Source organism: Chelon labrosus, assembly GCF_963514085.1.
Source record: "Chelon labrosus genome assembly, chromosome: 13".
NCBI lineage: Eukaryota > Metazoa > Chordata > Actinopteri > Mugiliformes > Mugilidae > Chelon > Chelon labrosus.
In genome coordinates, this window is record NC_140346.1 from 1,037,702 (window position 1) to 1,050,668 (window position 12,967).

Below are 12,967 nucleotides of genomic sequence, written 5' to 3' on the forward strand. Positions count from 1 at the left end.
TGGTGAAGTTTAAGATTACTTGCTGCATTTCAGTCTTGTTCTACTTCTTTCATTATTTTGTTTCACAATCAAACTGATAAATCAGTATTTAACAAATAATATAATATGAATATAATGTAATAAATGTTGTTATCCCGACAAGGTATAGGGACATTTTGATTCTAGTTATTTATTTTTAGCATGTCACCCAATTGTCACTGAGGTCCCTGGGTTTTCCCATGCAAAACAATTGGGAAAGTGGAAAACACATATTTAGTAAGCTTGACTTTCTCTGCTGACCTCCATGATTTCCAGCAAGGCTTCAGTGACGGTCTCCAGCGACGACAGGGCGAAGGTCTCTCTCTCATATGAGCCCGGTGAGAAAGAGCGGTCTCTGTAGCTGGAGCGGAAGGCAATGACGGCAGCTGACTTGACTTTGCTGATGCCAAATAGCAGATAGAACTTGGGCAGGGAGAACTCTGTCAGGCTCAGCCTCAGAACCTGCTTGGTCTCCTCTGGATTATTCAACAAAAAAAAAGAGATATTTATTCTAGTGGGAAGTTGCTTATTTTATAGTTGTATGTATATTCGCTGTGGTTACTGCATGCTCTCTTTTCATGAACGGTAAGATTACTGTGCAACAAAGACTTATAAATACTAACAAACAACACAAACAAACATGTACATCCTCACCACTGAAGTTGAGCTGCGAGCAGGTGCAGAGGGAGTGAATAATGTTGATGACTAAACCATGGGTGGAGGCCCTGAGGGACAGTGGCCCAGTGGCTACAAGCAGAGTCACCACATGGAACAGGTATGGCAAGTGTGCTGCAACATCCAGGGAGTTGTTGAAGGACAGCATGAGCATGTACCGTGCCAAGATGGCAATGTCATCCCACATCAGGTGCTGCTCAAGTGTGGGTGTTGGTGACAGACATGTCTTGTCTATGATCTTACACATCCGACCAATAACCTGCCACAAAGAACAAAAGAACATCACCACTGAAAATGAGAAACAACGAGGCACCTCACTTCTTCTGAGTCTCATTGCATTGATTAGAAAACTTTTGAATAGATGGACTCCCTTATTTCCCTTGAAATTAACGTGTAATTCTTGGACCACTTACTTTTGCACCTCTCAGATATGTGACATATAACATATGTAATATATGTTCATTTTCCTGAATAAACAAATACACAAGCATATCTTACTCATTGTTTCATGTGTCTGATTGGGTTCTTTTTGTCTATTTTCGAGAGTTGTGTGAAAATCCGCTGATATTTTGAGTCATTTTTATTCAGAAATGTATAAAAAAATGTAGAAATTATTATTTTTTTGGGTATTTACAGTGCATCCGGAAAATATTCACAGCGCTTCACTTTTGACACATTTTACAGCCTTATCCCAAAATGGATTAAATTATTTTTTTTTCTCAAAATTCTGCACACAACACCCCATGACGATGTGATTTTTTTTTTGATTTTTGCAAAATTATTAAAAACAAACAAAAAAAAAACAACAACTAAGAAATCACATGTACATAAGTATTCACAGCCTTTGCCTGTTTCCACTAATCATCCTTGAGATGTTTCTACAGCTTAATTGGAGTCCACCTGTAGTAAATTCAGTTTATTGGACATGATTTGGAAAGGCACACACCTGTCTATATAAGGTCCCACAGTTGACAATGCATGTCAGAGCACAAACCAAGCATGAAGTCAAAGGAATTGTCTGTAGACCTCTGAGATAGGATTGTCTTGAGGCACACATCTAGTGATGGGTACATAAAGATTTCTGCTTCTTTAAAGGTCCCAATGAGCACAGTGGACTCCAACATCTGTAAATGGAAGAAGTTTGGAACCACCAGGACTCTTCCGACCGTCTAAGCTGAGCGACGGGGGAGAAGGGCCCTAGGCAGGGAGGTGACCAAGAACCTGATGTCAGAGCTCCAGTAGTCCTCTGTGGAGAGAGGAAGTGGCATAAAATGTGTTCCAGAAGGACAACCATCTCTGTAGCAATCCATCGATCCGGCCTATACGGTAGAGTGGTCAGACGGAAGTCACTCCTTAGTAAAAGACACATGGCAGCCCATCTGGATTTTGCCAAAAGGCACCTGAAGGACTCTCGGACCATGAGAAACAAAATTATTTGGTCTGATGAGACAAAGATCGAACTATTTTGCGTGAATACTAGGCGTCATGTTTGGAGGAAACCAGGCACCGCTCATCACCAGGTCAATACTATCCCTACAGTGGCAGCATCATGCTTTGGGGATGTTTTTCAGCGACAGAAACTGGGAGACTAGTCAGGATAAAGGGAAAGATGAATGCAGCAATGTTCAGAGACATTCTGGATGAAAACCTGCTCCAGAGTGCTTGTCCTCAGACAAAGGAGTGGTTCCAGGACAACTCTGTGAATGTCCTTGAGTTGCACAGCCAGAGTCCAGACTTGAATCCGATTGAACATCTCTGGAGAGATCTGAAAATGACTGTGCACCGATGCTTCCCATCCAAACTGAAGGAGCCTGAGAGGTGCTGCAAAGAGGAATTGGCAAAACTATATTGCCAAAAGTATTCACTCATTTACCTTTACATGAATATGAACTTAAGTGACATCCCATTCTTGATCCATAGGGATTAATTAGGGCTGGGCGATATGGCTGAAAAATGTATCACGATGTAAGTGTTTCATATCAGTCGATATCAATAATTATTGAGTTTTTTTTTTTTTTAACCTATTCTACCCAGACTTATCAACTGTGCAGAACTGCATCCGTTATTTCTTTATATGTTGTCTTGTCGTATGGTACTGCTGGCGTGTACCTCTTGATCAGAGGTTGCGCTAGACTTTTTCGTTGCCTGTCATTTTGACTGACAGGGTCATAAAAATCCCGTCATAACCCATTTTTACCCGTCACTTTAATTTTTTAAAAATGATAACAATGACATACTCAATAGCATTTAATTCTCATTTAATTCATTTTTAATTAATATTCAGTAGCGGTGGGAAAAAAGATTCGGTTCAACCAGCCATCAAAGACGACTCAAGAATCATGAATCTAGACGTCTATTTAACTGGCTCAGTTGAGTCATACCACGTTTGATTGATATAAACGGCACCATTCAAACACCTTACATCTAGAGCCCGACCGATATATCGGCCGGCCGATATTATCGGCCGATATTAGGCATTTTCAAAACTATCGGTATCGGCATTTATAATGGCCGATAAATGAATATTTCAAAAATAAAATAAAAACGAAACACACTTCAACCATGTCATGAGTGTTGGTGTTGTATAGTTTAGTTTGTCCACCAGAGGGCACTCTACACCGTCCCTGTTGGCAACACTCGTGTATAACTCGTGCTGATCCAGCCAGGGTCGGCAGAGAGAACCAATTATCCGCGAGTAAGATCATCGGTGAAGTGTGTTCATGGTGAGTTGGTCACGAGACATACATTGCTTGAATAACAATTAAAAGAACATCCCCATCAGTTCTCTTAACTCAAATAAGCATGACAAAATTCGTGACTATCATGTCCAGTTTTGCTGCTGTTAAATAAGCCGAGAGCGAAGCGGAATTAGCTAATTACGTTACGTTGTTACAGTGTAGTTGACTGACTGTCCTTTTAACTTTTGACAATGTGACTGAAGTATTTCTTTTATAGCGTGACAGTTATAGCAATGAGACGTATCATCTCTCCTTGGCCTGTTATATTGAAAATGTATGTTTTACAATTTGCAGTATGACGTTATCCATTGCTAAATTATGGCTCATCATAGACTAGCTAACCACAAAGCTAGCTAATGCCACTATCAGTGGAAGACCGCTAACGTTAACATTAATGAGCTTGGAAACCACAACGAACTTATTCTGCCTAAATAAAGTACTGTAATGATTACTGTATTTATAACTAGCATATCCCTAGTTACAGTCCCTGCATTGTAAAATGTAAGTTAGACTTGCGAGGAGTGAACATTTAGACATAGAGAAAAAGTATCAAACGTAGCTTGTGCATAAAAGTTAGCTTTTCTTTTACACGTGTGTGAAATCCAGTGACACCAAGTGTGCGTTGCAGACTGTCGTTCAGCCGCAGCATTAACGAGTCACATAATGGATTTAGATCGCTAAATAGTAGGTTTTAGAAGGCAGGCAGCAACTGATGATTGAAAATGGTTTGATGTAGCTTGATGGAAAGAATTTAAAAAGTGCAGGTAAAGGGATGCATTATCATATTATTTTAGTTAAAACTCATAAATAACTACAAATAGCTAATGTTAGGGAAATCTGTTAATGTTTTCTTGCGCGTTTCTGAAAAAAAAAAATATCGGCCGATATATCGGAATATCGGTTTTTAAAACCAACAAATATTTGTATCGGTATCGGCCTTCAAAATCCTTTATCGGTCGGGCTCTACTTACATCTCACTCGGCAGAGAAACAAAACGTACTAACCGACTTGACCACTAGCAAACTAAGGCACTCAGACCAGACACTCACTCACTTACGCACAATACGCAGAGAAACGAAACTTAACCGACTCCTAACCGCTGCTCGTGGATCCCTGCTTAACCGAGTGAGCAGCCACTCTCGTCCTATTTTTCTCTAACGGAGTTCAAGAGAAATTATCGAAGATTCTATCGAACGTATTTTCTATTGATATCGATCACGTGTCTATCGCGATATATATCATTATCGTTTTATCACCCAGCCCTAGGATTAATATGATGTTGGCTCACCCTTTGCAGCTATAACAGCCAACTCTTCTGGGAAGGCTTTCCACAAGGTTTAGGAGTGTGTTTGTGGGAATTTTTGACCATTCTTCCAGAAGCGCATTTGTGAGGACGCAGTAATGTTGGAACAGGAAGGGGACAATCTCCAAACTCTTCCCACAAAGTTGGGAGCAAGGAATTGTCCAAAATCTCTAAGTATGCTGAAGGAACTGAAGAGTTCCTTTCACTGGTACTAGGGGGCTAAGCCCAGCTCCTGAAATACAACCCCAAACCATAATCCCACCTCCACTAAACATCACACTTGTCACAATGCAGTCAGACAAGTACCGTTCTCCTGGCAACCACCAAACCCATATTCGTACCAATCAGACTGCCAGAGAGAGAAGCGAGATTCATCACTCCAGAGAACGTGTCTGCATGAGAGGCTGTGGCTCAGTAAGTAGAGCAGGTTGTCCAAAAATCAGAGAGTTAGCAGTTTGATTGCCAGAATGTGCCACATGCCGAAGTGTCCACGGAAAGCTCTCACACTGTTCTTGGGCTAATCTGAATATGCCACATGAAGTTTGGAGGTCTGTAGCAGATCGACTCTGCAAAAAGTTGGCTACTTCTGTGCACCTCAGTATCCGGTGACACCTCTCTGACATTTTACGTGGCCTGCCACTCGCCAAGTGGCTGAGTCGCTGTCGTTCCCAATCGCTTCCACTTTAATACCACTGGCAGTTGACTGTGGAATATTTAGTAGCAAGGAAATTTCACGACTGGACTTGTTGCACAGGTGGCATCCTGTCACAGAACCATGCTGGAATTCAAGCGTGTGGCTCATATTCAAAAAGACTTGAGGCTGTAATTGCTATCAAAGGTGCATCAACAAAGTACTGAGCAAAGACTGTGAATATTTATGTACATGTGATTTCTTATTTTTAATAAATTTGCAAAAATATCAAAAAAACGTTTTCACATTGTCATTATAGGGTGTTGTGTGTAGAATTTTCAGGAAAAAATGAATCCTTTCTGGGATAAGGTTGTAACAACAAAATGTAGAAAAAGTGAAGCGCTGTGAATACTTTCTGGATGCACTGTACCAACTCTGGAGGGCAAATTCAGCCCTTAAAAGAAGCTTTCAGATTTAGTTTTAGTTTACATTCCGTGTAGGTGGCGCTTCAACTAAAGCATAAATTACTTCTAAATATATAAGAATACAAACTAAAAAGACTACCAACATACTGACAAATGCATCACTCAACCAATGTACAGTGAAGTACTGGACGTGTCTCTTTGGATACGGAATTTTTACATATGACAAAATGGTCGCAATTCTAACAAGTTACAAAATAGTCTTTATTCAATGCCTGGGTGACAAAAAGAGACAGAGCAGTAGACAAAGCTTCATTGTGTTAGTAGGCTGTGCTGCCATGATATAAGAGAGTAACCCTGTGGACAACACCAGCAAAAGACTCATGCATGTTCCAAGTGCCATGTACAGTCGTTAATTTGATATTTTTACATTCAGTGCAACAACTTAGTAAAGATGACTGAGGACAGAGCACTTCAACTTAAATCCAGACGAGCTCTTCATAGTCAATAGTCTTGACAATGCCCACTATTCAGTGCAATGTTTGTGTCTGCCATAATAGGAGCCAGGACCTGGCTTTTCCATTGTGTCTGTCTGTGTATGTTGCGTTTGTTTATCTGAGTGGCAGCCTGAATTTGAATCCAGAGCACAAAGATCATGGATAGTGAGAGGATGAGCTTGTCTCTTGTGCTTCTGTAAGACAGGAGTGACTCAATCTTTGGATTTATATCTTCCATTAATATGTAAGTAATTATTATATTTAATTAAGATTTCTCACATAAGTATTCAAATTGGTACATCATTTTAAACTCCAACCTCCATTTACTCATCATCCTTGGCAATTAAGTATAATTACAAAAAGAAATGCTGTAGTAACACTGGGCTTCTTTGCAATGAATACTAAGTACTAGGTGTAATGAATAATGTAATGAGTATAAGTACTGCCTAAAATGTCTTGTCAAAATGTAGTAGCCTGGGCTGCTGACAGTAGCAGTATTTGTGCGAAAGCCTGCAAAACCAAATGGAATGAAAGAAACTTGAAGAAATCTTTAAGTAAGGCCCTGTTCACATCTGGTATTAACATACGTGGACAGCTTGAGGTATAAGTGTAAATTCACCCAAAAAACATTGATCAGACTGCTCGGACCACATTTGCAGGTGGTCTGGAAAGCATTTTTCAACATTCTTTCATTATTGCTCTGCAACAGTGCATCTCTTGTATTACTGATTGAACTGTCAATAAAATACAACAATGAAGACAAAGACTGAAACCATTTATGGGTTTAGATAAAATGTTAACAGTATCTTCAGTTTAATTTGGTGCGTGCAGCTGTGTGAAGGAGTCTCTGCTCAGAGTTTATTACATACCTACAGTATCATAAAGAAACAGGATCCATATTTCTCCTTTACAGCTGTTAGGATATATTAATTTTATGGTACTTTTTTACTAAAATCAATACTATATCAATATGCATTCTCTACCTGGTGTGAGCTGACCTGCGTAGTTAGAGGTTGTGATTGGATCACCCAAGATGCATGGTAATGCCACATCTGAACAGAACTTACGCTGCATACAATTTAAGTGTGTAAAATGACAATTCTGAGGCACTTCAAAGCAAAAACAAGAAAGCAAAAATTACTGCCTTGTGATTGTATCCCTCCAACAACTAGTCAAGTCACAGCTCACATCCATGTCTGTCCAGTCTTGTATAATACAGTACACACCAATCAGCCACAACTTTAAAACCACTGACAGGTGAATAAAATAACATTGACCACCTTGCGACAATGCAATGTTCTATTAGGAAGTAGCCTGACACAGGCACACACACGAAAAAGGTTTAGGAACAACTCAAAAAACGTGAAGAACAGCACAAGGTGTTGATGTGGCATCCAAATTCCCTAGATTCCAAACTGATCAAATATCTGTGGGATGCTCCACAGAAGCCACTCTCCTAAACCCATTATGACCCAAAGGCCCCCACTGACAACGTGGAAGGTGGGAAAAAGGTGGAAAAAAGGTAGTCATAACGTTATGCCTGATCGGTGTATGTAGTGAAGACTTTGAATAAAAGCTGGACAACGAGAGGAACCGGAGGCCTCTGTCCCAGTTCTCACAGAAGAAAATGAATTTAAGATGTTGGACTAATAATTGTAATTATTAGTAATAATAATTGTAATTATTAGTGCATAAATTTTTGAGCTTTGGCCTAAACCATGTTTTTAAGGTCCCATTGACATTGACCTTAGATCAACAAAATCTAGTCCAAGTCCAAGTAAACGATAAAGACCTTTAAGGTATTCCTTAGATAGCACAACCATGACCACTGTAGCATAGCACTCACATCCCAAAAGAGAATGAAAATGAGAAAGCTGGTTTAGCTGTACTTAATATGCGATCTAATCTAGTGCAAGATGAATCTGTGAGTCCAGATTGAGAGTGGAGGGAAATGACATCTACATGTGTTAGCACTAAAGGTGTGGACAGTCTTACCTTGTTGGAGACTAGTTTAACATTCCCTGAAGCCAAAGCCACTGCAGTATCAGCCATGACCTCCGCTTTGATTGAGCCTAGGCCCCCTGTAGCACTGGTCTTAATAAAGCTGTCCAACACCACATCCAAAAGGTCTGTTATCTGAAGACATTAAGACACAGGCAAGGTTAGAGGTCACATGATCAAATCAAATTCACAACACATGATGCAGACAGACACACAGATATATAGTCTGCTCATCTTGTACACAGCAACTGAATCTGTGTTCCAGTCTAGGCTTTTGTTAAAATGGACACCCAAGTACTTGCAGTGCTTGACAATTGCAACCAATTTTGGCTTTGTCACCATTTTTGCCTTCCTAAAATTAACAACAATTTTTTTGTTTTTTGTTACCAATTACGAGCCGTAGAGACAGTAGATATCCTATGCTGCTTCTCACTACTAAGTAAGATGGTTTCCACAGCCTTGGCGTCTTTGCTAAATATGACTCAGGTTGCAGTGAAACCTGAGGTGCACCTCCCCAGAAATGCAACTCAGAGTCTTGGTGATGTATACCATAGGTGCTTTTGTTGATCAGAAATGTATTCCCTTGTCCATGTGTTTCAAAGCCCAGATATGCACAGACAATTCTGCAATGATTTTAGTGAAACTAGCTGTTGATCCACATTTATTAACTTAACTTCAGCATGGGCTGCAGTGGGTAGTTACCCTCAGAGAGTCAGAATAACTTTTATCGATTGAAATATTTGGCACTCGTTTCAGTAGTAACACTCTTAACCTCGTATGTTCTCATACAATGACAATAAAGTCTTATCCCATCTTATCTCAACACTTAGCTGATGGCTGAAATAATTTGGATGGACACCCATATCTAAAAGTTACAGCTCAGATCACAGATTCCTTCCATCTAAATAGCTTTGAAACTAGATACAAATGTACTGTAGTCTGGCAAGTCTACAAAAGAACAAACTACTGCTACTAGTTCTTCTGGGTATGAGTCATTGCACACAGGCCATCCATTGTTGCTCCTGATGACCCAACAACAACCACAAAAAACAACACAATAGCAAAAGAATATAAAAACATATAGAAGCTTATGGGAATAATGGTGAGTGATGATAAAAGAAAGGAAATTTGTAAGAGTTGCTGCAACATTCTCAAAGCGGGTCTTTTCTCATGTTAATTAACCAGTTATTTGGGAGGTAGTCTTACCTGGCCCAGGCTTCCCCAGATCTTGGCCTGGATAGAGGGATACATCTGCTTTTCATTGATTGTCATGGTGATGAGTTTGTCCAAAATGGCAGTGACGCGCTGGCGTTTAGCATCATCATTGTGCTTACAGAAGCGAACCAGGTTGAGCAGCCAGGGTGTCATATACTCCAGGCAGAGATGCTTCAACTCAATACCTGAAACAGAACTATACTTAGAACTCCTGTTTTACACTGTAATAAACGGTTCATTAGACATTTTCTTAGTTACTTGAGTCTTCATTTTATACATATGAAGACCAGCTGAATCAGAATGAGGTGTACTAAAGATTGAAAAATAAGAAAAGAAGGACAAATACCACCCAGTCATAGATTTCCTCCAACGTGTCCACCAGAAGTTTCTATTTCCTGTGTTTGTCCAGGTGCATATTTAGTGATGACTTTGATGGAATTTATTAAAGGTGTTTTTGAAGAACATTATGATGTCAGAATGAAATTGACCATTTAGATTTCTTTTTATATAAAATGTCTCCACTTAACCTATGAAACATTTTTGTGAAATACTGTCATTCTTTTTATTATTATTATATTTTGAGTTAAGGCCAAAAATGTGTTTTGTGAGGTCAAAGTGATCTTGATTTTTGATCACCAAACTCTAATCAATTCATCCTCGAGTCCAAGTGTACATGGGTAGCACGTCTGTAGAAATGCCTTCAGGATAGTCAGGGTTCCTGATATGTTATATTTAAGAATAGCATCTTATATTCATTATGCTACAACTTTTGCTGGTACAGAGACATAAAAACAAACAAACCATTACATAACCTTAGCCTTCCGTGGGATGTACCCTAACCTAATAAAGTTTTTTTATCATGGTTATAAAAGCATGGGTTTAGAGAATAACAATTTATAATACATAAGTTCAGTTAGAAACTGGATGTGTGGAGTTGAAAAACACTGAATTTTTTTTCTTTGTTTATTTAGTTCATTCTTTTTAACTTGCTGTAGTATTCTCGAAATAAACTACATAAGGTCTGAAATGAGTTAAACATCCAGTGTAGAGACAAGATCACATTAAATAAAAAAATGTACATTTAATTAAGAACATAAAATTAATTATTATTATTCTGCAGAGCAATTCAAGAAAAATATGTCACTGTTATTTTTCTGAAAGACATTCTGATTGCAATAATTTAACTGCTTACTGGTAACATTTTTAAAGTACAATTATAGAAAATAGAAAATGACCACACAAAATATTATGAAGTACTGACTGTTCTATATTCAAAAGCAAGGATGATAATTTAGAGATATGATTTGTGTCGTTCATGAACAGTATTTATTACACATTCCACCTAGAGAAAGTAATAGGTCAGATACAATAGATAACTTATATTCTAACGTGCAGCCTCTGAAATTTGAATTGTTTCAAAATGATTTCCATTTGCAATTTTGAATTGTTAAGCCCTACTCTGACAATGACTGACAATATCCAAGGCTGGGTCAATACCACATCGGTTAAGCTGTATGTAAAGTGTAGCAAGGCCTCTAGGAGCTTCTATCAGGGCCTGCAAATTCCCACTGCTGGTCTAAAATGTGTTAACAGTCCAACAGATGATAATTCTGTATTACGTGGTATATATAGTATATTCATATGACCTAGTAGAAAACTCCTGCCTAAAAGTCTATCTTCTATCTTATCGATCTGTAAAATGTAAAAATAATAATAAAAAAAAAAAAGCTAGCTAAATTCAAACAACACTTAAACCTTTTTGATGGTGTAGAGGCATGATAAAAATATATTTGAGTAATAAGTGGACATAATAGAAGAGTGTACACGTAAGAGTATGTGTGTATGCATCCCAGCCGCGCTAAGCACTCACTAGATTTGCTGAATCCTGAGATGCACTCCTCCAGAAATTCCAGCGTCAGATGGGGCTCATTGGCCGCCAGAGTCTTGCTGATGGAAACTATAAAGAGGGTGTTATTTGCTGGGATGCAGAGGCCTGATGTCTCCAGCAGCTGGCCCTCTATCTTTAGGTTGAAGGTGCAGGTCAAAGCACACAGTAGATTATAAGCTGCTGACCTGCATGTGGGTGGGACAACAAGTTAGAGGTATTAGCCATAAGGAAAAAAAGCTGTTTTTGGCAGTTGCAGTGTCTCTGTTGTCTTGTTTTTCCAGTAGATTTCGGTGGAAATACATGGAAGTGGAAAAGTAGTTAACATTTGTGACTTTGTTATCAAAAACAGAAGACTGGAAAAGCATAAAATATCCCAAAAAACTCCCAAGTTTTTCATTGCGATTAAAAAATACTATGTCAGTTAGACAAAATATTTCTATTTAAATACATGTCTGTTAAGTAACTATTTATTGTCAAATTAGGTAATACAATGATGACTGTCTCTATGGCCACCACTGGTAGATAGGAATGCAGAATACTAAATTGTCATCAGAGGATAGCCTATGAGTTCTACATTTTCTACTGCTGTAGCGTCACACTAAGGGCAAAAAAACACGCTGACTTCTATTAAGTAGTTCCAAGAAGCAAAATATGTTTTGTCAGTGAGCTTAACACTCACTGCTATAAATGATAAACAAAGGTTGCATTAGGCGTAGCTCAGCGTATAAGAGAGTGATAGAAAAAGCAATTATTGCCTGTCTGCCTTGATTCAGTTCCCCCAGACTTCTGTGACCTAGAGTGATCCTAAATATATACGGTATCATTTTGTTCGGGTAATGATAGTGATGACTAGATGATCGCAAGCGATCATAAAGGGATCCATGCCGTGGCGAAGTCGTCCCCGAGCAGGACGCAAAGGCATAAGTCACCAAGAGCGCCCCCTATAGACCACATTGCACGAAACTTGGTGGGCTTGTAAGGAGTCATTCGGGTAGTTTACTGTGGTGGTTTGTGAGATATTAACATGTTGTTGTTGTAGCGAATTTCACAAAAGTTGGCATGATTGTACATCAGTATATTAGAATAATGGCTGCTAAATTCCATAAGTACTGGGTGAATACTTCAAAAGTTATAGGCCTTAAAGTCATTTGAAATGTTTCCGTGTCACCTGTAGCGCCCCCTGTAGACATAATGTCACGCAACTTGATGGGCGTCTACACAATATTTTTACAGATCGTTTATTAATCATAAACATTATTATAGACAAACTTCTTTGATACAGAAGAACATAGTAGCTTTATCAGTTTGTCAGTCTTGTCAATGTAATCCTTATTAATCCGCATTAAGGTCTTTCATTAGGGGTCCATGCAATAATCCTGCTTAAGTTTTTTTCAGAACTTTTCATTATCTTTGTCTATAAATAGTACATGCCAAGTTTGGTGAGAACTGGATGAGCGGGCTAGAAGGAGTTGATTTTGCTTTGAGGTGCAATTTTTTCAAAATGGCGAAGAAAAAAATGACAGGCGAAAATGGGCATGGCCTAGTCCATTAGAACCAGGGTTATGTAAGGAATCAGAGG

The 12,967-nt window shown here is 38.9% G+C and overlaps 1 protein-coding gene across 5 annotated transcripts in view; it reads right to left on the reverse strand.

Moving 5' to 3' along the window:
- nf1a (neurofibromin 1a) overlaps positions 1–12,967 on the reverse strand; it is a 133,759-nt gene that overhangs the window by 18,120 nt on the left and 102,672 nt on the right. For all 5 annotated transcript variants that reach the window (XM_084558070.1, XM_084558068.1, XM_084558069.1 and 2 more), the window contains 5 exons: positions 11,371–11,573; positions 9,492–9,685; positions 8,280–8,420; positions 673–952; positions 280–494 (listed from right to left, as the gene is read on the reverse strand). In XM_084558070.1, the coding sequence (XP_084414196.1) occupies positions 280–494; positions 673–952; positions 8,280–8,420; positions 9,492–9,685; positions 11,371–11,573 (1,033 nt within the window). The remainder of the gene's footprint in view (positions 1–279; positions 495–672; positions 953–8,279; positions 8,421–9,491; positions 9,686–11,370; positions 11,574–12,967) is intronic.